We start from the raw sequence: 24,640 nt of genomic DNA, 5'->3' as shown, positions 1-24,640 counted from the left end.
GGAAAGTAACTGTGAATGCATTGATGAGCTTCCAACTGCAGTTCAGTTTCCTTGCTGCTCGCCTGCTTGCAAACACTGTGCAACCAAGGTCGCTCACAGAAGGAACTGAGGAATTTTTATTCATGATCACGCATAAATGTGCGTATTTGTGCCTCATGAAATGTAACCTCAGCCCAGAAACAGGACCACTTTGCTCAGCTAGGCAAACACGCAGCTCAAGCAACACATTTTAACGGAGTACTCACTGGCAGCTATTCATGAATACCTCCATGGTCCAAACAGCTCTGATAGAGAGTGTCAGGCAATTCCAGTGAAACACAGCGACAGAATCAGGATGTTAGTGCACCATTTATAAATGTAAACCGAGAAAACCGTAACAAATAGAAGTTTCCGGCAACAACAGAAGTTCAGCAAAGTTTAGCAAAGATCCCATTTCGATGCAAATGTCATTAAAAGCAGAAAACACAGGAAATACGTAAGGCAAAAGTTTATTTTCCAAGGTGTAAGTAAGTCCTTAGCATAGTTTAAGTAATCCATTGCCATTGCAGTCCTGATTGCTACAAAGTTGAAGGTAAACTTTCTGACTTTACCTATTGCACACTTTCTCCACAGCTGTATAATAAAACCCTTCTCCTGTACCAAGAGATTCTCCACTGCGATGAGCTGGTCTGCAGAAGTTCCGGTAAGCAGTTGACTTGATTATGAAAGACGCTATTTGTTCGCATCGTTCTATTTTATAATCTGTGGCATATCACTCCAAGCTTGCGATTTCTTTTTGGCCAATTCCATCCACGATGGCTGATCTGCAGCAGCATTACTGGCTTTCTTGAAGTGGCTTATTTCCTCCTTATCCACCAGCGCTGGTGATGGAGCTACTGTGAATAAAGCACATGGGCGTTTTACGTTCGCTTGCTGTGCAGCTATGTACCCTAGCTCTTTCATTAAAAACTTCCCATGCCTTGCTCTACAGTAGAAAATCTTTACATTTCACACGGAAGCCTCTTTTGCAATAAGTTACTGAGGCAATAACCATGCCATGCTCAAAAGAATACAGTGTTTTTCTCATGAATAATATCTTTTGGTCCCTAAACTTACCAAAACCAGCACGATGACCTGGATTCCTTGCCATGCTCTGTGTTTAACACCCAGGCCAAAACAAGAGAGAGTCTTTTCATTAGCAAGAACATTCATTTGCTAATTCCTCCTTTACCCAGCCCCCAGGAATTTTATTACCTTCCAAACTTCTGCCTTTCTTTCAAATTTGAGTCTACCAAATAGATTTGAAGTTACTGTGGGAGGACTGATGGACAGGCAGCTTGTGATCACATCATTCCAGCTTGCTGAGGAAACCACATTAAAATTGAACGCTATTGAAAATAATTTTTGCACGCCTTTTATGTTTTACACTGGGACAGTGCATTTGGGAACCTGGCCTGTGAAATGGCCCAGCACTCTTGATTCACATTCCTTTCAACGCGAGTTTTGACTACTCTGTAATCAAAGTGGCCAAAAGAATATGCCACCAAATAAAACCCCAGGCGTGAGGGCTGAGAAAACAGTTTGCCCTTGCTGATGTGGGGTTGGGGAAGAAATTACGATCCAGCCCCTACTCCTTTTCCAGCACTCTCAAACAGGATTTCTTCTGACAAGGTTGTGAGATAATGGCCTATGTTTTAAGCATTTTATTTCCTACCAGGGACATAGTGTGACAGGGAATTGGTTCTCAGCAGCGGCTCCTTCACTTCAGACTTTGTCTCTTTCCTCTGTTCTTCAGAAGTGGTTTTAAGTGCCAAGTGTGAAGGTTTGCTCCATTGTTGCTTCACTGATCCCTAGGCAGAGAGAGGGATAAATGCGAGAGAACGAGACCAGTTTAAAAGAGCAGGAGCAAAGAGAGTGGATGTGGTGCCTGACGTGGTCCAAAAACCATGGGTGCTCATCACACATTGGTCCCAGTCCTCTCACTCAAGCCGATACCTGTTCAGAAAACTCCAGTGGTTTCATGTTAATGTTCATGATACTCAACTTGACAAATTAAAACTATCCCTCTCTATCTCTTATTCATAATGGTATCTATGAGTAGGTTATTATAGTCTTCAATGCAAAATGTATTTCAAGCCTTTGCACACCTCTACTAACATATATAGGATTTGGAAACAGCCTTGTACACTCACGTTTCCCTTGCACCTCCCAGATTTTTTGGGTTTGGGCACCGTATTTTTGGAGGGTTGATGGTAAATGGATTTGCCATAAAAAAAGAAATCGAACACATCCTCCTATGAATTTTCTTGCCAGTATCAAAAACTACCCCGAAGTGATAGTGCCTGGTGCCATGTGGGAGAAGGAGAAAGTGGGAGTAGTACAGAGGCACCGAGCCTCACACGCTGCAGTCAGGAACATCTTGGCAGGTTTCTCTGTTAGCTGATATAGGGAAATAAAATGCATGGCATGAATTTTAGGGAATGTTGCCAGCTAAAATCTGGAGTTTCCTATTCTGACATCGAAACCGTATTTTGGGATCATTTAAACCCTTGGTGTTTCAAGTGCTATGACAATTTTGAGCATTATTACAGTTCATAATCTCGCCTAGACATTTTATTAGGTGTTATTTCTTGTTAATCTAACCACTGCTATTTTTCATCATCTAGAGATCTTCTCTTATTCCAGAATATAATACAGCTATCTGGGTTTCTGACAGTACCATCTGAAGGAAGAAAGTAGGCCGTTTGCACTGGGAATGCTATGCTGGTACAGGGGACACACACCCTTGCATCAGTGCAGGGTTCTTACTGTGCATGAGGCGATCCAGGCAGTGCTCGCAGGCTGCTGCCTCCGTGAGCCAGCCCAGTACCAGGGAAGCCTTGTTAGTATTCTGGATTAACGCCAAGCGCTTCTGCTGGCACAGCTTTGTCATCTGGGAAGATCACTTGCTACAGGTATCACCCTCTTTTGCATGGGATCTTTGAAGAGGCAGCATCAGCCCATATTCCCTGGCACCACATGGGCGTCCGAGTTATCCATATACAGAGAACAGAATTTATATCTTGGCACTGTCTGCAAGTGCAGAAGTTATCTTTATCCTGTTTCACTTCCCGAGGCTCTAAAAATTGTTACCTAGGAGTTTCTGGGACCGAGCTGTTCATTCAGAGTTAAATCAGTCTGGAGGCATAGGAGCTTCAATGAAATGCTGTGCTTAGAAGGAGAGGTAAAGAGAATGTATTCCTTCTGTACAGAGAGAGATCTGAGATCGTACAGTTTAGCACCTCATTTGGGGCATTATAGCATGCAACACACACATTAAATCCTGTAAGTATGTATTGGGCACCCAAGAGTTTTTACACATCTTGCATAGTTCCAGGATTTCTTGGAGGTATAAAATGACTTCCCTGAACAAGCAGAGAATCCTGAATCTGTAACACGTTTCCGAGAGCAGTGGCTTTGTTACTTATGATTATACTTATTACGTATCTGTAATCATTACGGCATGACTGGTAATATAGCATTAGATGCAAAGAATACTACAGGAAGGTGGTATGAAAGCATCACAAATTCATACTGCAAGTACCTCTGTTTGTTCCTTCTCTTTATTCTGTTTCTCTGTATCTGACACAACATCCAGAGCCATAGGTTTTCCTCTGTCAAGTTCCTGCTCTGGCTGCATGCCCCTCCGCTTCTGTCTCGCTATGGAAATCCAGGCTGGTTCTGCGGGACTGTCAGGATCTCTTCCAGAGCCTCCAGCAGCCACAGGGGAAGGCACGCTTCTCTCTGTTGACAGATTATTTATGTACACGGTTATTTGAAAGGGAGTTGTAATTAGCTCGCACTTGCTCAATACGCTGATTGGTCCCAGGACGTGTGACCAGCCTGGGTAAATAGGAATTCTGTTTAGTTTGGTCCCCAGAGAGCAATCTTCCCGTGCTCACTGTTTTAAGTCACCATTCTGCTGATGAAAAACACTTTGCATCTGTGTTCAGCTACAGTCACAGTGTCACTGCCCTCGCATGAGGGAGACGCAGAAACATGAATCAATCATTAATAGACCTATTTTCTGAGGTCTCCCCTTCTGCCCCCTCCTCCCATCTGCTTCACGGCCTCTTGGAGACAAGCAGCAGCCGATTTGAAGCTGGGCACAGCCGGACTGCAGTGTGGCAAAGAAAACCCCCGCCCCACTGCGGCTGCCCTCGGCTCTTGCTCTTCCCACGCCTGGGCAGCAGCAGCAGCTGATGCCTTAGTCTGGTTCCTGCCTTCAGCCGATGCCTTAGTCTGGTTCCTGCCTTCCTTCCACCCCTTTAGGAGCAGCCTCCCTCGCGCAGCCCCTTGGTGCCCACAGGTGCTGGGGGCGACTGAGCAGGACGGTCTGTGGCGCCTGATCACGCAGAAATACTGCCAAAACCACAGGGTTAATTCATGGTCTTTTGAGGTGAGGTTTACTTTGACTTATCCCCGCTGACACTGACCATGCCCTCCACTGGGGCCAGTCACTTCCCTCGCGCTCTACCAAGAACTGAGATTTCAGTGAGAGAAGAAAAAAAAAAAGCACTTCTTCCTAGAGCAAAGGGTCAAAAGTGCTGCCCAGCTGTCCTCACAACTGCTACCGAGGGACGAGCAGTGTCCAGAGGTATGGGGAACTGAAATACCCTCGATGCCAATATCCTGTGAAGGGAAATCCTGTCTATACGGTGAGCAGAACTGGATCAAGAGAAGAGCCTCAGCTCCTCTGCTGGCTCCAGCCCCCAGGTTCTCCACTTCTTCATCGGCTCACACTGCACCCGAAATTCAGTTTTCCAACTAATGTGGAGCCTCTGTGTGATTTAACAGAGGACCAAGAACAGTACTAACAACCTTAGAGCCTTGTTAGAGCCATGACAGGGCCATAGGAAAAGACATTTTGGCCTTTCCCAGCCATTTCTGGCCACTACTGTACCCAAATTTATGGAAGGCTATTTCAGAGCAGAAGTTACGCTTCTCATCCTCAAATCACAAGTGGTTCTGCCCCTAGGAAAAGTTTGTTGCCTAGAGAGCACCCTTTGCAGGGACCTGGGAGACGGCAGAGTCATCCAGGAAGGATTAGTGCCCTGGTGTGCCTGCCTGCCTTGGGGTTCGCCTGCTGTGCTGGCGTAGAGCTGAGCCACCCAACACAGGACCCCGTGGAGCTGTCGAGACACCTTTCCAGAGGGCTATGGTCTAATTTAGAGGAACGTGGCCCCGATCAGGAAAGCAGGTAAATGTCTCTGAAGGCGCACTTGAGATGCCTCATAAGGCACAGGAGATGAAAAGGATGATGCTCTCCCAAGAGCTGGAGTCTGCAAACTCAGGCACATTATGAAAAGCCCACAAACGTTCTTTGCTCAGGGATTTTCTCAAGTCACCATTGTACCTCACCAGAGACAGGCTAGTTATTTGAGCAAGAAAATATTGTAAAGCCTATGTCAGCTAAAAACCACAAAAAGAGAAAGCACGAGTTTTGCTTTAAGGCCAAAGCAAGATGTTTTGCCGGCTGACGCCTGCATTTCCCTTCACATTCACCTCATGTGATCTTGCAGGGAAACCTCTGAAAGAAACAAGCCAGAAAGCCCAGCTGTGCAAATGCAGCACAGATGAAGCAGGGCCCTTGGGCGCTGAATGAGCTTCCATCCCTCCTGCACAGCAAACTACTTCCATTCTCAGCATCCTACCGACGCCCTGTCTCTCCATGTGAACAGCTGCTTCTCCCATAATCTTCTTCCCTTCTCTTCGCTGGCTGCCATCACTTCATTTTGTCTAATTTTACAGGATGATAGAGAATAAAGCTGGGAGAGATCTCGAGATGTCATCTAGTCTATCCTTCGGCTGAAAGGCACGACCAGCTACAAGCTCAATGTCACATAAACTATTACCTGAAAAATATGTATCTAGCCTGTTCTTAAAACCCTCCAAATTCGGGACAGATCTCAGAGTCTCCCTAGACAACCTATCCTATGGCTTGGCTGTTCGTTTTCTACTCGATTTTTTCCCTATTGGGTAAGTTAAATCTTCCTTGCTCTAATTTGAATCCTTAACTTCTTCTCCTATACCCCATGGACACGAGCAGATTACCCATAGCCTCCTTGTGGCAGCCTTTTATGCATTTGAAGACTTAGACCATGTTTTCCCTAATTTTTTTTAACTTTTCTGATTGGTCATATTCCCCAGATCAGTCTTGGGTTTGTAGGAATGGTCCAAATCTTCAAAATACAGTGCTCAAAACCGGCACATTGCACTTGAGATGAAATGGTGGTGTGGAGGGACTACTCTGCTTCCCCTGAGATAGTCTCCTGCACACATCAGGCAGTATGATGAGTTTCTTGCACAATTATGTTATTCCTGCTTTGTATTTAGTTTGTGAGCTCCAGATTGTGTTACTTCCCCTCTTCCACTCCCCATTTGTATCTGTGCATTGGATTATTTTTGCACACATAACAGAACTTTCTACTTAGCTGTAACGAAAATATTCTTTTCAAACTATGTTTGTACTCTCTCAAAATAACCCTGATTTCTATTCTTGTCCTCCAGTGTGCCCACAGGCTTTCCAGCCTTGTAATACTTGCAAACGTAATAAGCACACACTTAGCTCTGTCACCCATGTCCTTAAATATACAGAACTGTGTCAGACCTAAGATGGCCACCATCTAATACGACAGTGAATCATTTGTTGGCACACTCAGTAGCTTTGCATCAACCCAATGAATAGCTTCACCAAGAGTGTATTTATTTATAGGAATGTCATTATATTTATAGGAACGCCCTACGTTACCAGTTATCATTTGATTTGACTGCTCTTGACCAAGTCATGTTGGTTAGAACTTATGTCTATGTTATCTTGTAGACATTTAGAAATAGCTCAATTATTCCTTTCAGTATTTCATATTAAGCTAAGTGGTATCTAACGCCTTTTCTCCCTCTCTCTCTTCTTCATCTCACCTCCCTTTTCAAGATATGCCACCTTCTGGAGCCTTCCCTTATCTTCCGCAGTTTGCCAAGATAACCACTGGCAGCTCAAGGACTTGCTAACCCATCCTCTCTGAGTATCTTAGGATAAACTTCATAGGGAGCTTCATAAGCAAACCCACACAGCTGAATTGATGTGATGTCTGCTAATGCATCTGCCATCACATTCCCTCTTTTGCTTGAAGGCCATGCCCTTGAACCTGTCTGCACCCTTCTGCACCTTTCTAGGTCGTGAGCAATTTGGGCAGGACCTGTTAGTGCATTGCCCAGGTGCCACGCTTCATCAGTTCCCAGAGCACTACTGTGATACACAGATTGACTGCCACTACTGAAGGGGATGGTGACGTCTAGTGTTCCTCGGAGGTGAGGATCTCTCATTCAGTACATAAAGCAGCTTTTCATTTTAGTTACCTTCTATCCCAATTAGTCACCTTGTTTTCCTAGCATCCTGTAACAAATACCTATCCAACAGGTACGCTCAGTATTACGAAGAAGTTTCCCCATTGGAGCCTCCCTGTGCCCTGCTGGACTCATCCTGTAAATCCCTCCCATCAAACATACCCTTTCCTGCCATGGACAGGCCTCTTCTCAGCCCAGAGAAGACTGGGCTGCTTCTCTGACTGTACAGCTACAGACACACACCACCACACGCATCCTTTTCCACCACCTTTTTGCCTTCCTTCACTGTCTGTAATGTCTCGGTTCTCACAAAACCCAACATCTTTACCCTGAAGGCCCTTTTCAATCCAACCAACAGCTTTGCCGTGATATTGGGAACCTGGCTTCTACCTTGACGCTGCTAGTGATATACTTCTTAGCTTCTGTAATTCAAAATCACCCTTCGTGTTTTGTCCCATTTTCCCTGTCACACCACAGGAGCTTTCTGTAAACACCAACTGAACCACGCGTTGATCCTCCTCTGCTCCCACCACACAATCAATACCGACAAAATGCCTGGGCTCTGTTTACTGCGCTACACGTAATAGTCTCCTTCCTACCCGTGCTCCTGTTTCTCTGTCATTCTCATGGATTTAAGATTCATCTTTCTGTTATTTCAATGTGCACTGCCTTGCACAACAGGGCTCCCAGTCCTGCAGCGCTATGTCTGGAGGCTGCTATTATAACGATGTTTTTCATAAGGCAGATACTCTAACGAAGGCATCAAGCACTTTTGCTCTTCAGACAATTCTCCCTGATGAGACGCCAGACATCCTAGTCATGCCAATTAGAAGGCAGCTAAATTAGAGCCGAGTATCATCCCGTAAGAGATGGTATCAGAACGCCCCTGTGATAGTAGGGAACAAAAGCTCTTTCTAATCGTCTTTAAAGATTTCATATGTATCTGTGCAGGCCTGACTTAGGACAGCAGAGCAGTATCATCTACAGAGGATCAAGAGCTGATCTGCTTCTGGGAGGGGTTCTCTTGTTTCCTTAAGCAATTACGTTCTGCCCGTCTTCCTCTGAGAGCCTTTGCTGCAGAAAGCCAGGCAGGCAGGCGAGGCAGGGGACATGCCTTCTCTTCAGCAAAAGAACATCAGATGAAACCCGTGAAGGATTTGCTACCTCATCTGTCAGCCAGAATCATTGTAAGGGCTGGAAGAGGCGTATTCACTATTTATCATCTTTCCCATTGCCTGGAGGTTGTTTAGATCCTCCCACCTCCAACTAGAGAAGGTTTCTTGGCAGTGTATGTGCACCATTGTTCCATCCAGAAGGATAAAGTGTGGTGAAGTCATCCATGAGATAGCACAGTGAAGTGAATTGGCAGTTTAAGGTGATCTGAGACTCCCCTGTGAAGCTCTCAGTACTCTGAGGGACACCAAGAGGCCAAAAGCTTTCTTGGGAAGCAACTATTCACAAGAGAAGTGCTGCTTGCACTTCTTCTTCCTCAGTTCAGTGGCTGCCTGATCACCTTGAACAAGCCCTCCCTGTCTTACCTCATCTGGTTCCAAGGTAGTCCACACGCTTTTACAGTTCACCATGTGGCAAAGCGCAGCATTTAAGGAACCAGATAGCCAGGGTGGAACCAAAAGTACTGAAAAGCACAATCCAATTCCACGTCATGTGCACAGCAGCTAGCACAACAGTTCTCAGATGGCAAATGCCACTTTCTGGGCAATAACGTAGTACGAAATGCAAGCAGCGGCATCCCCTGTCGGAAGCTGTACGAGTTCGACAGGCCACAGCTGCCACAAGCACCCCGTGTTTCACTTCTCCTCCAGTGAAGCAGGGCTGAGCCTCTTGCTTCTGCGTTACACTCGGGAGATTTTCTGAATAAAATTAAAACCTAAGTCATATTCTTCAGTTCTTATTACAACATGTTATTTTAAACAATATGCTAGTCAACTCGTTACTTAATAACTTCATAAGCTAAGGAAGGATATTGCTGGCAGCGATTTGTCTCTTGTTCAAGTCAGTTTTAACCTCGTGATTGCATCTTTCCCTGGTTCCCTTGGAGCTGGCTTGGCCTGAGGCTTTTTGAAAGATGCGTGAGCCCCTTTGTCCCCTCAGGATAAGTCACTGACAATGGGAAGATGCCAGGTCAGAACTTGTCAAGCCGCTCTGGGCGTAATGTCACCACCTATTAGGACTAGCATTTAATGTAGGCTGCCAAGGTCCGCTGCTGCCACTTGGAACCACACCCAGAGGCTGCAGAAGCCCTCCCTTCACCTCTTCCCACAGCCACCAAAAGCACATGGACAGTCACAAGACCAGCCGCTTCATCTGTGTTCTTCGCCATTTCCGCAGCTTCCAGACTGGCCTCCGAAGATAAGCCCTGAAGCCAAGTCAACCATAGCCACCTCCTCAATTCCCTCCCACAGATCAGAATCACCCGAGCTCTTCTCCGCTAGGTCTGGCAGCAGCAGGGCTGGCTGCCTCAGTGGTCCCTAAAGGGAGGAAATTCCCCTGCTGCAGCCCCATTAAATGCAGGTATCTGTTTCCTTCAGTATCTTACTAAAGTAGCTTTTTTTTTTTTTTTCCTCAGACTAGAGCTCTGATCTTACAGATGAAATTTCTTCTGCTTAAACATTGTGGAAATGAATGTGTAACCTTCTCATTGATACTTGGATATTGTTCTTTAATGTGTGTCAGACTGGTTGTGTGAACAATAAGATGGAGATAAAACATTGATCTTTATGCACAAAAGGAGGTCTATGACTGATTTGTTATTGTGCATTGGTTTATACATACGCGGAAAGTGAAAAGGAAATACATACCTATTTCTGTCTATTGACAGACAGATATACTCAGTGTATTCAACTGTGTCTAGGGGCGGGCATGCTGCTTATATGGATAACTACAGCAAAGACATATTTAAACATTACCCTGAGATTTAGGGATTGATTTTTTTTTTTTTTTAGAGATGGCCTCAGATATTCTACCCATTTTCTTTAAATCTGAAAGCCTTTGTGCACACAAACATAGCAGAGGCTCTATAGAACATTTGAATCTCGTACCTGAAAATGAACACCTTATGCCTGCAAGGACTGCAAAGCGTGGTTGCTCTTGCCATGCATCTGTGCAGGCGAAAGGTCAGGGGCAGAGTATTAGAGCCTTTTGAAAGTCATACCTCTAACAGCAAGCAAAGCTAACATGTGGATTTCTTGCGTATTTTAAAAGCAAACATACTCAAAACTAATCCAAACAACTTTACACAGGGAGATATCTCCTCCATATACAAGTGTCATTGTTTTATAACGCTGCTTACGCATGCATATTTTGTTCCGCACTGTTGGATCTTTGCTCATTTATAAAACACCAGTTATTTTAAGAAGGGCTTTACAAATGCATATGGCATTCCGTGTATCCTGGCCTACATATTTCCCTTTGTTTATTAAAGCACTACATGCACTCGTGTCAGTGGACACGCCCAATTCCTTAATTTCAGACATAGCTACTTGAAAAGATTTGGCTAAGTATTTTTGACATTTCCTTCTTCTCTAAGCTGCTCTGCGAGGGATTTGACTTTTGGTTGGATCTATACCACTGATGCCAGGAGAGTCTTTTTGACATGAGAAACTGCTATGTTTGCACCAAAGTCTATTTCACTGCTGGAAAACAGCCATATTGCAAAATAGCCTGACACAACCGAAAAAGCAACTTCTTTGGGGGAAAAAAAAGAAAAAAAAAAGACAGCTTTTTTCTCAGCTGTCACCAGGACAGCATTAAAGCAATGTCTTTTTTATGTAGAGAGAAACATTTTTCTTGTCATTTTGGAGCCCGTGTTTGCCAGACGTTACACGCCAATTTCATCCACCGTTATGTTCAGCGTCTCTCCCCGAGTTCCTTTTCTCTGTTACAGCATGTCTCCCTGCTATAGCTCCTCCATCGCTGGTTTTTATATATCCTCATATGCACATTCACACAGGTATTGCTTATGGTTTTGCGCTTGTAATAACCTGTCAGCATGTGCTATTTGTTTCTGCCCTTTATGGGATTTATAGCAAAGTGTATTGGCCCCAAACAACACAGCTTAACCTTTTAATTCTTGCAAGGATTGTGCCTTTAGCTCTAGACACTTAAAAATTGCTCCTCCTGGGGTGACTAATTCCACACAGCCGTTAAAAAGCCACCTTGCAGCCCGGCAGAGGCCAAGCAATCCCCTGCTAGTTTTTCAGAAAACTCTGGAGAGCAGGAGTGCTGCTTTCGCCTGGGGGGGGTAAGCCAGCATCCCACCAGCCCTCCTGTTGCCTTTGGTACCAGGAGTGCCGAAAAGCTAAAAAACAAACTGAGTGAGCCAAATTGCTCCTGCTTGCCCCATGACACAGGAAACTGACTTTTTCAAGATGAGTGCACACGAGAAGAGAACTGCACCCCCTTACATCACCATTTCACAGCTTGTCTTCTTGTTCAGCGCAGGGATTTCCTAACATGCAGTGGGAATAAACTGCCTGACAGCATCAAGTGTCTCCTGATAGTGACCACAGCCCTTTGAAAGGCCTGATGAACTCAAGGACTAGGAGAGGGCTGGGGTTGTCCTGGTTTTGACTGGGATAGACTTAATTTTCTTCCTAGTACCGGGTGCAGCGCTGTGTTTTGGATTTAGTATGAGAAGAATGCTGTGTGCAGGAGCGCTGGTACCCCCACTGCTTTCCCCTGTTCCTCTGCCAGACCATGTTAGGTCTCCTCCTCGCTTGTTTCCAGTATGACCCCCCAAAAATCTCAGTAGATCAGAGATTTGAGCATCACTACAAATAATCAGCTAATCCTCAGGGCAGGCAGAGGGGAAAATGCCTTTAAAGGGAGTGTTGGGATTATACAAAGGGAAAGCGCCTTGCCCACAGGGTGCGGGGAGGCACTGGCTGGACAGCTGTGGGAGCCTCGTCCGGCCATGGAGGCAATGAATCCTCTCCTTCATGGCCACTGGGAGAGCAGAAAACTGTAAATGTGGCCAGAGCCTTGCAAAAATATCTGCGACACTGCAGCAGATGACAACTGGAATCTGCTGTCACACTGGGCGTCAGCAGGTTGCCTCTGGGGCCAGGAAGAGGCTTTTGTCACCCTACAGGACTAGTGGCCTGCTGTGTCCTGAGGTCTTCTTTTGGCTTGGTGGTCCCCCACTCTGAAGCTCAGAGACTGACCCCAGGTGGAGAAGAGCAACCATGGAGGGGAGCTCTGCACTGGCACAAAGAAACCTTTTCATTTGCTTGGCCAGCACCTCCTCCCTACATTCTTAACATCAAACTCCTGACCAGACAGATTCAGTGCAGGGAAGAAGTTTCTCCCACGTATCAGAAGACCTAAAGATGTTTTTCCCCCTTTTGGCTGTTCTCTGAAGTGAAGTCTCCTCCTAGAATTGCTTGACCACTCTTTGCCTGGCTTGTTTAGTGTCATTGCAAAGACCTCAGACAGTGGTGCCACTTCCAGCCTTTTCTGTTCTCTGCCTGTAGCACAGAGCATTAGTCTCCAGAGCACTGACTTTTTTTTTTTTTTTTTTAACTCTAACCCAATTATATAATACAGACAACAGGGTGGAATTCAACAACATGCGGTAGACACGACCTTATGGTCTCTCCTGGCTTTAAACTCCAGGAAGCTGCAGGGTAGTTAATTTTTGTTTTTAAACAAGGAATGAGTAATGATAAAGATGGATAAATGAATAAGCAAGGCTCACAGGAGACAATAAATAAATGGCATGTGGAGCATGCCAGGCAGTTACTAGTATTTCTGCCTTGATGCTGTGGTGAAAAAGAAGGTCTAGAGGTCTGAGTCATCCCACACAGGGCACTGCACTTAATATGTGCTCCTGGCTTTTGAATTGCCATACGGCAGCTCTAAATGGGGACACTTAGTGGCTTGATATTTCTGTTTCACAATACTTGCTAATGCACTTTATTTTCTGAGTGTCACTTTGAACATCCTTTAAACAATGCCTGAAATGCAAAAATCACAGGCAAAAATACCTTATTCTGTCTGCTTGCTTCTTCCCTGCTGTCCTTCGGTTAATCTTTTCAGCAAGGGAGAATCAGGGAATAACATCACTGAAGGCAGAGTCGTCAGCTCACGCTCCCCAGTGTTGTGATCAACACGACAGGGCTGCCTCTCCCTCTCTCACAGGTAAGGTCACTCCTAGTGAGTTCATGTAACTTTATAAAGTATTGGGAATCTTACCAGGCACTTTACAAGGATTTGACTTTTCCTGCAAGTCTCTGTCTTCATTTCTGGATTCAGGGGAGTGAATAGCTTTGTCCTGCTTCTCTTTGCTTGCGGTAGTATTTGGAACGGTTATGTTTTGCAAGGCTGGCTTTTTAGGCAGCGGAGGCTTGCTACTAAGCTGTTCAGAGGACTTCGCTTTGGGTTTGATCTTTTCATTGAAAGAATCCCCGATATTTGTATCAGCCGTTTTTTTGATCTGTGCTTTATCACCTTTTAGAAAGGAAGTCAATCCCTCGTTTTCTAAATTAAACTCTGCGCTGTATCTTTTAATCCCTTTTGATTCTGGTGATGAGTTGTCTCTATATTTCAAGGACAGTGAGGTGGATCTAAGTTTCACTTGAAAAGGACTTTTATCTTCACAGCTTGGCTGATTCTGAGATACCACCGGAGAATCACTTGGCACCGGCATCACATCGACAGCCGGAGAAACACTGCCAGCCAAGTTTTCTGTAGGTTGGCCTGTGTTCTCAGAGTCGGACTCTGGCAGCGAAGCCTGCTTTTTGTTGCTACTTTTTTCCTCCTCCAGATCTGATCCCTTCTGCAAGTCTTCTTTCCACTTCTCATTTCTCGAGGAGACCTTTGCTTTGGACAGGAAGAAGCCGGTATTTAATGGGCTTTCCAACTCTGACCTTTCTGGGAAGTGTAGGCTTCTGGTCCTTGGTCTCTGCCGTGCAGAGGAGACAGAAAACTTTCTCAAGGCATTGAGTTCATTGGCTGCTTTTTCAGCTGTCTTCCCCAAAAGTTCCTCCTTGTGGACCAGTGACTGACCATTCTCCTTAGCAGAAGCAGCTGGCTCTTGTGCAGTCTTTGTTTTCTCTAGAGAGCAGGAAGCAGATGATCCCATCCGCGTTGAGGAAGCAGGATGTGAAACATGCAACGAGTCTGAGGGCTGGAAGGAACCTATGGAAAATTGCTTGCTGGACTCTGACAATAGAGCAACCTCTTTCTTTGCCTCTTTATTACAGGGCATTTCTATAGGTACCTGATCATCCTGCTGTATATTTTCTTCTGACTCTTCCAAGCAAACAATACTATTCTTACTAATTGAAATATCCTCTTCGGATGGTATTTTGTTTACTGAAAACACAGTAGGACGCTTCTTATTTTCTTGATTTAAAATATTGATTGACACACCGCTCACATCCCCAGACAACAGAACCAGTGTTTCTGAGGAATCTTCTTGCCTTTGTACTTCTCTGTCTGGACCGGAGTAGGAAGAAGTTGCGGAGTCTTTGCCTTCTAACAGCAATGAGGACTCAGACTTCACACCCGTTGTTTCCAGTGTTGGTTGGCAGCCCTCCGGTTTATTCTCTGGTAGCAGGGCTTCCTGTACAACAGCAGACTCAGAAGTAGGCTGAGTCACCGCTGGTCTCAAAGCAGGGGGAAGGCCCTCAGGCATTCTGGGCTTCAGCCAGGAAGCCACATCCTGCGCTGCAGCTGTGCCGCATGGCAGTTCTTGATTGCTGGGTTTGAATACAGCATCTGGCAAGTCTGTCTGCATCTCCCTTTCATCATCCTCTTCTTCTTCTTCTGGGGTACAGCTCAAATCAGTCAGAGATTCAGACTGGGTCCTCTGCAAAAAGACATTCAGAAAGCTCCATCACCATGTAGATTTACTTTTTTTCTTATTCATCATTGCCTTTGCAACCATGAGCTTCAAGAGGAAGGCAATACTTGCCTCCAATGCTGAGCTCACTGTTTTCTTAACCTACATACTGGATGCTTTTTTTAATTTAAGCAGATCCTGGAATAATGTATTTAACCAATATAAAAGCAATCAGTGACACTTCCTTCTGCACAACTAGTGCTTTCATGCCTTTGTAGATGGGAAGTTCATCAAAACAATGGCCATTGGACCGTCCTTGGCACTAGATTCCCCAGAGCATACTGGATATGTTGTGTTGCTCTTGGGCAAAAAGCAGCACTTGAAAGAGAAAAATCTGTCCCTTTGTATTTTGCTACTGCATACTAGCATTAAAAAGAAAACAACCCATTCTTGCATGACTCTGAAGAGGGAAGGATACATAGAAGGAAGAGCAAAAACCTAACAAGTCCATCCGGTTAGGACACTCTATGGCCAGCTGAGTATCTACCGTCATATGGCAGTCTTCTGTCTAATGCCACTGCCATACAGCATTACAGCCTTGCCTCCTTTGTGTAAAAGTCTTCTTTTTCTTTTAAGGTTTAGACTATTTGATAAAAGTTTATAAATGTATATGTAGTTGTCTGTTAGGTCTTGTGATTAAGCTTCAGGTAAGGACTGGCTAAATACACAGGATGATTTGAAAGCACTTTATTAAGCTGCTGAATATGCCTTTTCATATGGTGCCTGTATTAGCTCACTGATTCACTGTAGTTTGTTGGGTAAATATTTACTTTGGATGTAGGCCCTAATTCTAAGAACACAAAACTTGCACTCTGAAAGTACTTTTAGGGTTCTTCCAACTCCTTGTTTTGCAAGTGCAATTGCAAAGACAGACCCACAATGCCACCTGCATTCACAATCCATACACAGAGGAACATAAAAGCAGAAGACATCAGTTAGCCAGAAGCAAGGTTCACAGGCAGAGTCAGGCAGGGGAATATTAAAAATTGTATTATCGAAAGATGTGAATGCTCTCCGTGGAAAACCAGGAGGGCTCAGTCATCTGGCACTTTATAAGCAACTGGACAAAGCAATTGTATTTCAGTAACAATGTTGCAACGGAAGAGGAGGTTTGATCAGTGAGTTATTCCTTTACATGGAATTTCCTATTTCTAAATAACTGGCCTCATCGTTGTGTTGCTCACAGTGGTGCTCTACTGAGCCCAAAGATCACTCGCAGATTTTGGAAAATACAGAATATCAGCTAAGTAAAATTTAGAGGCAGAGGGAAAAATATTCCTGGTGTTAAGCAAGCCAGTTTAATGGCTTCAGTGTATTTAAAACGTTGAAAGAAACCACAAACAATAAAGCACAAATACTGTAGTAAGAGTTGCAAACTTTAGTTCTGAGAAAAGAAAAAACAAAAATGAAGCTATGCCCTTCATAAGAGATGACAAAGAATCAGATAAATGGTGTTTTAAAAGGATAGTTTTAAAATGGTTTTTTAATAGTATACACTTTTTAATAGTTTTTTTTAAACAGCATACACCTTTTTCTTTTCCTGCAGAGACTTATTTTAAGTCTCTGTAATGCACATTAAGGGTCTACAAGTTTTGGGGCAGGGAGAGGGCTGAATTCAGAACAAACCTAATGTACAGAATTTGGCTCCAATTTATAGGTCACAACTTATTCTTTCTGTACTTTTTGAAAATATAAGCCCAATTGTATTTGGAAAGTTAAAACAGCTCCTCCGTCAATACTCTCTCAAAGACTCAAGATTTTACAGGATCTGTCAGACTAGGAAAAGTACACAAGTTGATCATAACACTTTCCAAAAAAATGTTTTTAAAGTAAGAAATGAAGCAGTCAGCCCCAACTTCTGCATCACAAACAAGATACCAAATTGTACTGCACGGTAAATTTAAGAAGAAATTGTTGTATAAACTACTGCATCAAGAGTTAATAAGTAATCTCATAATATGTAATCGGTTCCTGGTGTCTGCTCCAGATACGTAGCCTCATCAAATAACAGCTATGAAAACCCAATGAGATATCCATGCCACAATCTGACTTTTCTTAGCATATCTGACTTTGAAATACAAAGTCCCGTAAGAACTTCCTGGTTTTGTGTCAAAGGTGACACTATTTATTTTCAGAAATACCTGAGAAAATCTTCTCATTTTACTGGACCTCTGCTTCCGGGGTTTTATTAAAAGCTTGTGTTTAGCAGCAGAATTATCCAAGCAAGAGGAAAGTTCAGGTGGAGTGTCAAAATTGGCTGCAGGCAAGATGGTACTGTCAGGTATCTGGGGAGCTCCAGTTGTAGCACTCCCATGCCTAGGGAAGAGCTGACTGTCTGTAGAGCGAGATCTAGAAGAAGGACCCAATGTAACCTGAAAAAAAAAAAAAATCCCAAATAGAGAATCAAACAAAGAAACAAAGACAATGAAAATAACAATTCTATAAATAAGGGGACATGTTTATTGGCATTTTAATGTTGCCTCTTTTTGGTTTTGACATCTTTTAAAATACATTGCATTTCCTAATGTTGCATGTGGAGTGCTGGTATTAGCGATTCTGCATTTTTAGCTGCTTGAATATCATGCCCTACCGTCCAGAGGGAAGGGCCAAGTCTCACTTAACTAGAAGATCTAAAGCACATAAATACATGGCCAGCATGTTTTAGAAGACAGATTTATGAAGAGTGCTCAGTTACAGAAACTACAGGGCCAGTTTCCTTTCTGGGTCTGACCTCCAGCATCTGAGTCTAGGTTCCTACCCACAGTTATGCTGGGCTGGAGCATCTCTAGCTTCCCACATGTCATCAGGTCCCTTCTAACTCTACCACACCCTCCTAAAGACAAAAGAATCAAACATCAGTGGCACTGGCGCTTAAGTCAGATGGTGTTTTCTCCTCATGTATTTATACTTGCAAAATAACTAGGCGGTTTACCTGAAATGTAAAATTTCATTTGTAGACTATTCTGGGGAAGGAAACAATGCACAAGTCCTCCTAGAGGCCAATAGCCCATCCAGCAACAACTCCTGAATGCTCCAAGGGGTGCAGTACTTTCACAAAGCTGAAATCAGCTTGCCCGTGCGCTTCACCATAAACTACCCTAGTTCCAGGGCTGATGCAAAAAGAAGACTGAAAAATTTATGAAAAATTACTCAAAAAAGGGTTCTTCCTTTCTCTCAGATTTTGCAAATAGAGACGAATGGTGTTTCCAAGCTATCTGTCATGGCATTAACATGACCTCTGACAACTCGTTACAGCACTCCCTTTGTAGGCTTGAAATTCCAGTTCATTTCATTAGAGGAGCTTTCCTCCTTTGTCAGGCTTTCTTCTGCAGGCTTTCTTCTTTCTTTTCTTCTTCTTTCTTCTTTCTTTGGAAATGGTATTTTACTGAGGGGATTGGATGGGAGAAGGGGAAAGCAGGATAGTGTTTGTTTTATTTAGGGAGGGAAAAAGCATCAGCGTTTTCTGCAAGGAGAGTTCTGCATTATGCACTGCAGCCAAAAGATAGTCTGTAGTGTAGGGAGGGCCTGCTACAGCTTCCTCAACGGCCAGGGGAAAGCTCCCATTGATTTTAGGAGAGGCTGGATCCACAGCTTCCGATCATGCTTTTTATTTAAGAGAAAAACGTAGCTCAGCCATGCTGAATAATGGATGTTCTCATTAATTTCCTCTCTACAATATCTGCAGTCTAGTACTCAAACATGACTAATGTACAACAAACGATACGTGGCTGCATTATACATTAGTACCTAACAGTGAATACATTGACATTTCAGCTCCATGATAAAGACGCAGCACATGTTCTCTTCCAAGGCATGTCATTATTTGCCTTCCTTTCTTCTGGCTTCTCCTTTTCCTCGAGAACTTTGGATGTCTTCTCATTGGCAGTGCTCAGTGTTGGCCATTACACTGGAAAAACAAGAATCTGGTTTGTTACTTAAATTTCAGCGGCCCAAGTTGAATGCCAGCTCTGAGACGGCTGCCGAAGTTGCCTGTCCCATGAAGCCTGGCTCCAGTGAAGCCTGCTGGAGGAGGGGACGGCTGGCAGACCCCTTTCTCCAAAACTCATGTGCACATGGCTCTCTTGTCCTTCAGCTGGTCATGCTGGGTGGCACAAGGTGGGGGGCCATGAGGGAGCCCCATCCCCAAAGCCCACATGGGACAGTTGCGATCCCTTTCTCCCTTCTTTGATCCAGGAAAGCTTCCAAGACGCAGCAAGGTGTCACCGCTGCCCAAAACCTCAGGGCTGCGTTGTGCAAAACTCTTCAGCTCTGACAGCTGGTCTCCTCTGACTTCCAGAAGCAGAGCTGATCTCTCCAAAATGCCAGGTAGTAGCATTAGACCCTGCGGTTTGGGAGGAAAGCCTTCAGGTGGGGCTACTTTCTGGCTGTGCTCTGAAACTAGACTGGGATGAAGAGAGCTCTGACCTAAATGATGGGGCATGTGGAAAAAGCTGAGCAACTGCGTAGTCACCGCTGCGTCTCAGGAGTCAGTGAGTGAGTCAGAGTGTGATGTTAATGGAACAACAGGGAGACATAAATCCTCCTTCAGCAGACATGTATCTGGACTGGACAAATTTACAGCGAGCCTACACCGGTTTTCAACAAATACCTTCTTCACGTGTTCTGCTGTTTTTCTTTTAAAAGATTGAAATTTCACTGCATATAAGCAGTTTTTCAAACAGCTTCATGTGGAATCTAACAAGTGTGGCCAAAAATCTTTGCTGAGCCTTGCTGCAGCTGGCCTTGAAATACATTCTGCATAATTACTAAGGAATAGTCGGCTCAAGACTAGCTTCTCTATTTCCTTGCTGCAATTCCCCTCCACCCCTCCTCCTATTTCTAGAAAATGCTTTTCCCTTTACCCCCTGCGTTGTTTCCACCATGACTCCAGCTGCAGACAACTAAAAAGGACTCTTCAGAGCCTTTCAAAACCGCCCTTTAATCAGCCAGAACGGCTGGCTGCTGATTGAAGAAAGCCATCTATTTGCCTCTACTCAAGTCCTGAAAACATCATTTCAGCAAAATTCACAGCTCGTGCTGGCTCACATGGCCAGAATCCGACTGAAGGCTGAACCTCAGACTCTGGAGCAGCAATGTCAGCCACTATCATCAGGCAAACACTTTCTGTATCAGTGCAAGGTAACCCTGTACTCAAAGCAAGGGGATGGGCAGATTTCAGAGGATCTAGATTTTGCTCACAGCTCCTCAACAAACTTCCTCTCTTATCCCATGCGTGTAACCCAAGCAGCCTCTACTGCAATCTCCCATCTTTAAAAAAAGGGGATACTGTTTCAGTGTCTAAATGTGGTTGGTCCTGTTTGGAGATTAAATCATGTCTGTAAAGTTTGCTAAAGGATATGAGCTATTCTAGAGGGCTTAATTATTATCAACGGGAGATTACTTGGCATCAGAATTATGTTGATAAATAATCATAACTTGGCATTAGAAGGACAGGCATTAAAAAAGCAAAGCAAGCAGGCAGGCATGCAATTACGTACATACAAGGTTGGTTTTTGCAACAGATGGGCAACAAAGTAGTATTTATGCCTTATATTTCTTTAAAAGACGACTATGCATAATTGCTTGGCCCTTAATACATTTGGCAGAAGTTACCTGTTCTTCTTCTTCACTGCCTGTTCCAGCTAAACTCAAAGAGCTAAGGTGCTTGTGAGAGTCAGAGAACTGTGGGATGGAATGAGGAAGAAATTCAGTAAAAGATGACAAACGAGATGGATATACTTGCAGAAACCATCTACACAAAATGCACACAGATACCGACAATGTAAGTTGTTTTTCTCTATAGTCTTAAGGATTAGCAAGGACACTGCAAAAGTAAAGTGTAAGACATGCAGATAAAGAATGAAATAATGTATAACAAAACTATCACTTAAAAAGAAAAAGCAGTTTCAAACTCTTCTATGTTTCTTTTTCCGATGACAGCCAAAAAAAACATTAAAGAAGAGAGCTCTCTTATCAGCACATTCAAGGGGGAATACAGATTTTTCAGCCTTTTTTTTTTTATGCCTGGCAGCTCTCCGTAGTTCCTAAAAAAACCCCAGCATCCCCATGCACACACACAAACACATCCTCTCCTTCCTAGTTCTGCATTTTCTGGCGTGATAGTTATATTTTAACAGGAACAGAGATTCTAAGTAGCCATTTACACAGAGAGAGAGCATTTTCCCATTTCAAGTAAGGTATTTCTGAATTGTTCAGAGATAAAGCAGTGATACATATAGCAATCCAAGCAATTTATTCTGCCTTCCACACATAGGTAAAACAAGTGATTAAACACTGATTTTTGTCAACACTAGAACTACTCACTCTTGTTGTTGTGCCTGAATTTAGGTTTTCATAAAGCAAAGACATTTCTGGAGGGCTCCTGGGTAATCCATCATCTTCAGAACTGGTCCCAGCATCCTCTGTTCTCTTTGCATGAAGTCCAAATGGAGGCGGAGGTCCCAATTTCATGGTAGGCTGGAGTTTCAACTTCAGCATGGCATAAAATACATTAGCATGTGATAGTGATGGAGGTTTCCCCAGTACATTTTTTAGCTCAGGTCAGTGAGTTACCTCTATTTTAACTTTACAATTGAGTGATCCAGAGCACAGGACATCTCACTTCAGACATTTTCGTAGGGAGCCAAAAAACTCTACATTTTGCAACTATCATTTAAGGAGAACCAAGATATGATACTGCTTTCTAATTAATAAATGCAACATTTAATGTAAGCTGCAGACAGATCTTACTTACTAAGTAAATGTTCAACCAGAAATATAACCCCAAAAAATCAAGCCTGGAAAGATATTCCATTTCTCGCATTTGAAAAAAAAAAAAAAAAAAAGTCGTGTAAATTACCTGTAAAGCTCTAATCCGATCAGAAACGTTTTCTTGAGAAAACACTCTTACTGGCCTTGCAGGCTCTTGCCCAGTCTCAGGGATGAAAATGCTATCATGTGACAAAGCTCTGCTTCCCATAATGCCTTTATGTGCCCTAGAATGATATAACACATCAGTGAAAACATGCAGACTTTTTTGCCAGTCCTCTTACTCTTAACTCAGGTGGTCTGTTGAACATGGAGTGGGAGATAGGTGTGCAGCAGCATATGTCACATACGAGATTCCAGACTTTGCCATGAATACAATACAGTCATTCAGGCTAATCTAGGTAACACCTTTAAAAACCAAACAAAAATTTGCAAATGCTGTTATTTGTCACATTAACAAACTGAACCAAGGTTAGAGACAGTTTAACCCCAGTAACTGAGTTACATTTTATGGAAAAGCTACTGCCCCTTGGCTGGAAGCCAGCAGCTGGGTGGCACGACAGTGCCGCAGCACAGCCCAGCTGCAAAATGAAGGGAGTTTTGCGCATAAACAAGCCTGTACCCGAGATGGACTAACTTCTTGCTAATGTATGAACGTGTTTTGCAAATGGCTGACCATTACCACAGGAAGAGTAAGTACCTTTTACTATTTAAGTGTGGTACAGCATTTAATGTATCTCTGACATGCAGGTCATTAAGAAAAAGTATTCCAGGCAATATAGTTCTCCCATAGAATCATTTGCATAAATCCTTACAAGATGCTTACAAGGTCCTGTGCTCTATATCCAGATCCCTGGCATTTTTCCTTATGAGCCTGGGGGACACATTTTTTCATGGACGCTCTTGTGGGCTGGTGAGAGGAAGCAGGAGATGCTTTGTGGGCAGCTTCTTTCATATTCTATTGCCTACTTTTGATGCATGTGGTGTATAATTTCTTTTGCAAATGTTACATGTGGGGCACAAACGCTTTGTTTCTTCATCGGAACTGTACAGGAGACCCGCGGACAGACAGCTAGCTTCTAGGAGGGCTCTTGTGCTCATTTTCCTCAGCTTAGCTCATAGCCTGCCTGAGCAGGGACCAGAAATGCATCCACATGGCATTTCTAGGACTCCCTTCTTTTAAATAAGGCAGCTAGGAAATGGCAAATCAGAGTACAGAGTACAGAACTGCTTGGTTTCATGTAACTATCAAGTTAATTGAGCAGACTAACTAGACAAAAAAAGGAAAAAAATGGAGAACTGTATATTTTTGGATCTTAGATACCATCGCAGGGACATTCGGGAACATAAACAAACATGGCAGAAAGTAACATTTTCCTTGTAATGACTGCTATAAATAAGTTTGATAAAACAATAGCAGGAAGAAGTTGATCTGTATTCCTGGAAGCAAAGCCTGCTGCTTCTGCTTAATGCATTACAGACATCAGAAGAACAATTTATCTAAGTGAAAATGTGATCTCTGCAATGCATCCAGGGTCAGACAAATCTATAGCAATTTGCTAAGTAAGTGCCAGTCAGGGCTGTGATGGCTGCTCAACGCACCAACATTTTACAAAGACTGCAGCGGCAGCCAGATAAGCAGTGTTGTTGCCTGCGCACGTTTATCCCAGCATGCTACCTTTGCTTTCTCTTTCTAGCAGACACACACCTCCCGGATGCACAGTGGAGGTAGCCTAGATGTCTCCTCAGATTATGAGTGCTCAAATTAATTTTCCTTCCTTTCAAGGAATTTCCTTGCCTTTGTCTGTCTAAACAAATACTAAGAAACAGTAATGTAACAGCCCTGCAAGTAACGGCACAGGAACGTGGCCAAACAGCCAAAGATCATACCCACGTGGACATGACCTTGTTGAGTCCTGCACGAGGGAGAGAAAATCTGACCATCCATGGCTTAAAAATATGTTGTCGAACAACAACGCTATAGCCCACTGTTAGACCTGGTGCTGCAGCCTGGAACTCCTGGGGCGTCAAGCTGGACTAATATTACTGTTGCCAATGCCACAAAAGACAAAGAAAAAAAAAAAATAATAATTTCTTTTGGTTGTTTGGCGCTGCCTGGTGGCCACATTGTATAATGTCGTTTTAAATGGCCGGGATGATTTGCCTTTCCCGTCCCCAGGCACAGAAGCATCTCTCCCCTGAGGACCAGGAGGCTTGCTCTGAGAGGCACAACATCCACCAATGCAAGGGCTTGCTTTTTAGGCAGCCAAGGGCTCTTCAGTCCATCTCTCCATCCAGGAACACATTTGAACTTCAGAACAGGTTTCTCATGGTTATCTTTCAGTAGTGGGTAACATTTTTGGCAATGCCTGAACGAAGACAGGATTTTCAGAGGCAGACAGATACACAGGCTAGGATTCATCTGGTCTAACTTCAGGCATTAAACCACAGGTATCTACATCAGAGCTGGTCATCTCTGGCTCTCATTTACATTCAGTGGGGAGAAATAAGCACTTCTAGAGCCTGGCTCATCTGAACAATTTCAGCCATGTACACAAGAATGATACAAGCTTTCTTGGTAATGTTGAATTCTCTCTGCTGATTATAAAAGGCAGCTGGTGTCTAACTCAGCTGCAGACATTTGTC

The 24,640-nt window shown here is 43.8% G+C and overlaps 1 protein-coding gene across 1 annotated transcript in view; it reads right to left on the bottom strand.

Annotated features, from left to right (window-relative positions):
- Positions 1–729: 729 nt before the first annotated feature.
- CRACDL (CRACD like) overlaps positions 730–24,640 on the bottom strand; it is a 25,568-nt gene continuing 1,657 nt past the window's right edge. The window contains exons 3-10 of the mRNA XM_009643745.1: positions 22,086–22,221; positions 21,551–21,715; positions 20,840–20,908; positions 17,368–17,598; positions 13,576–15,193; positions 3,563–3,762; positions 1,694–1,829; positions 730–875 (exon numbers count right to left, since the gene is read on the bottom strand). Coding sequence (XP_009642040.1) covers positions 730–875; positions 1,694–1,829; positions 3,563–3,762; positions 13,576–15,193; positions 17,368–17,598; positions 20,840–20,908; positions 21,551–21,715; positions 22,086–22,221 — 2,701 coding nt within the window. The remainder of the gene's footprint in view (positions 876–1,693; positions 1,830–3,562; positions 3,763–13,575; positions 15,194–17,367; positions 17,599–20,839; positions 20,909–21,550; positions 21,716–22,085; positions 22,222–24,640) is intronic.

Source organism: Egretta garzetta, unplaced genomic scaffold, assembly GCF_000687185.1.
Source record: "Egretta garzetta isolate BGI_Z169 unplaced genomic scaffold, ASM68718v1 scaffold1588, whole genome shotgun sequence".
NCBI classification, from domain to species: domain Eukaryota; kingdom Metazoa; phylum Chordata; class Aves; order Pelecaniformes; family Ardeidae; genus Egretta; species Egretta garzetta.
The sequence above is the reverse complement of the archived record's forward strand: the minus strand, read 5'-3'. Positions and strand labels throughout refer to the sequence as shown.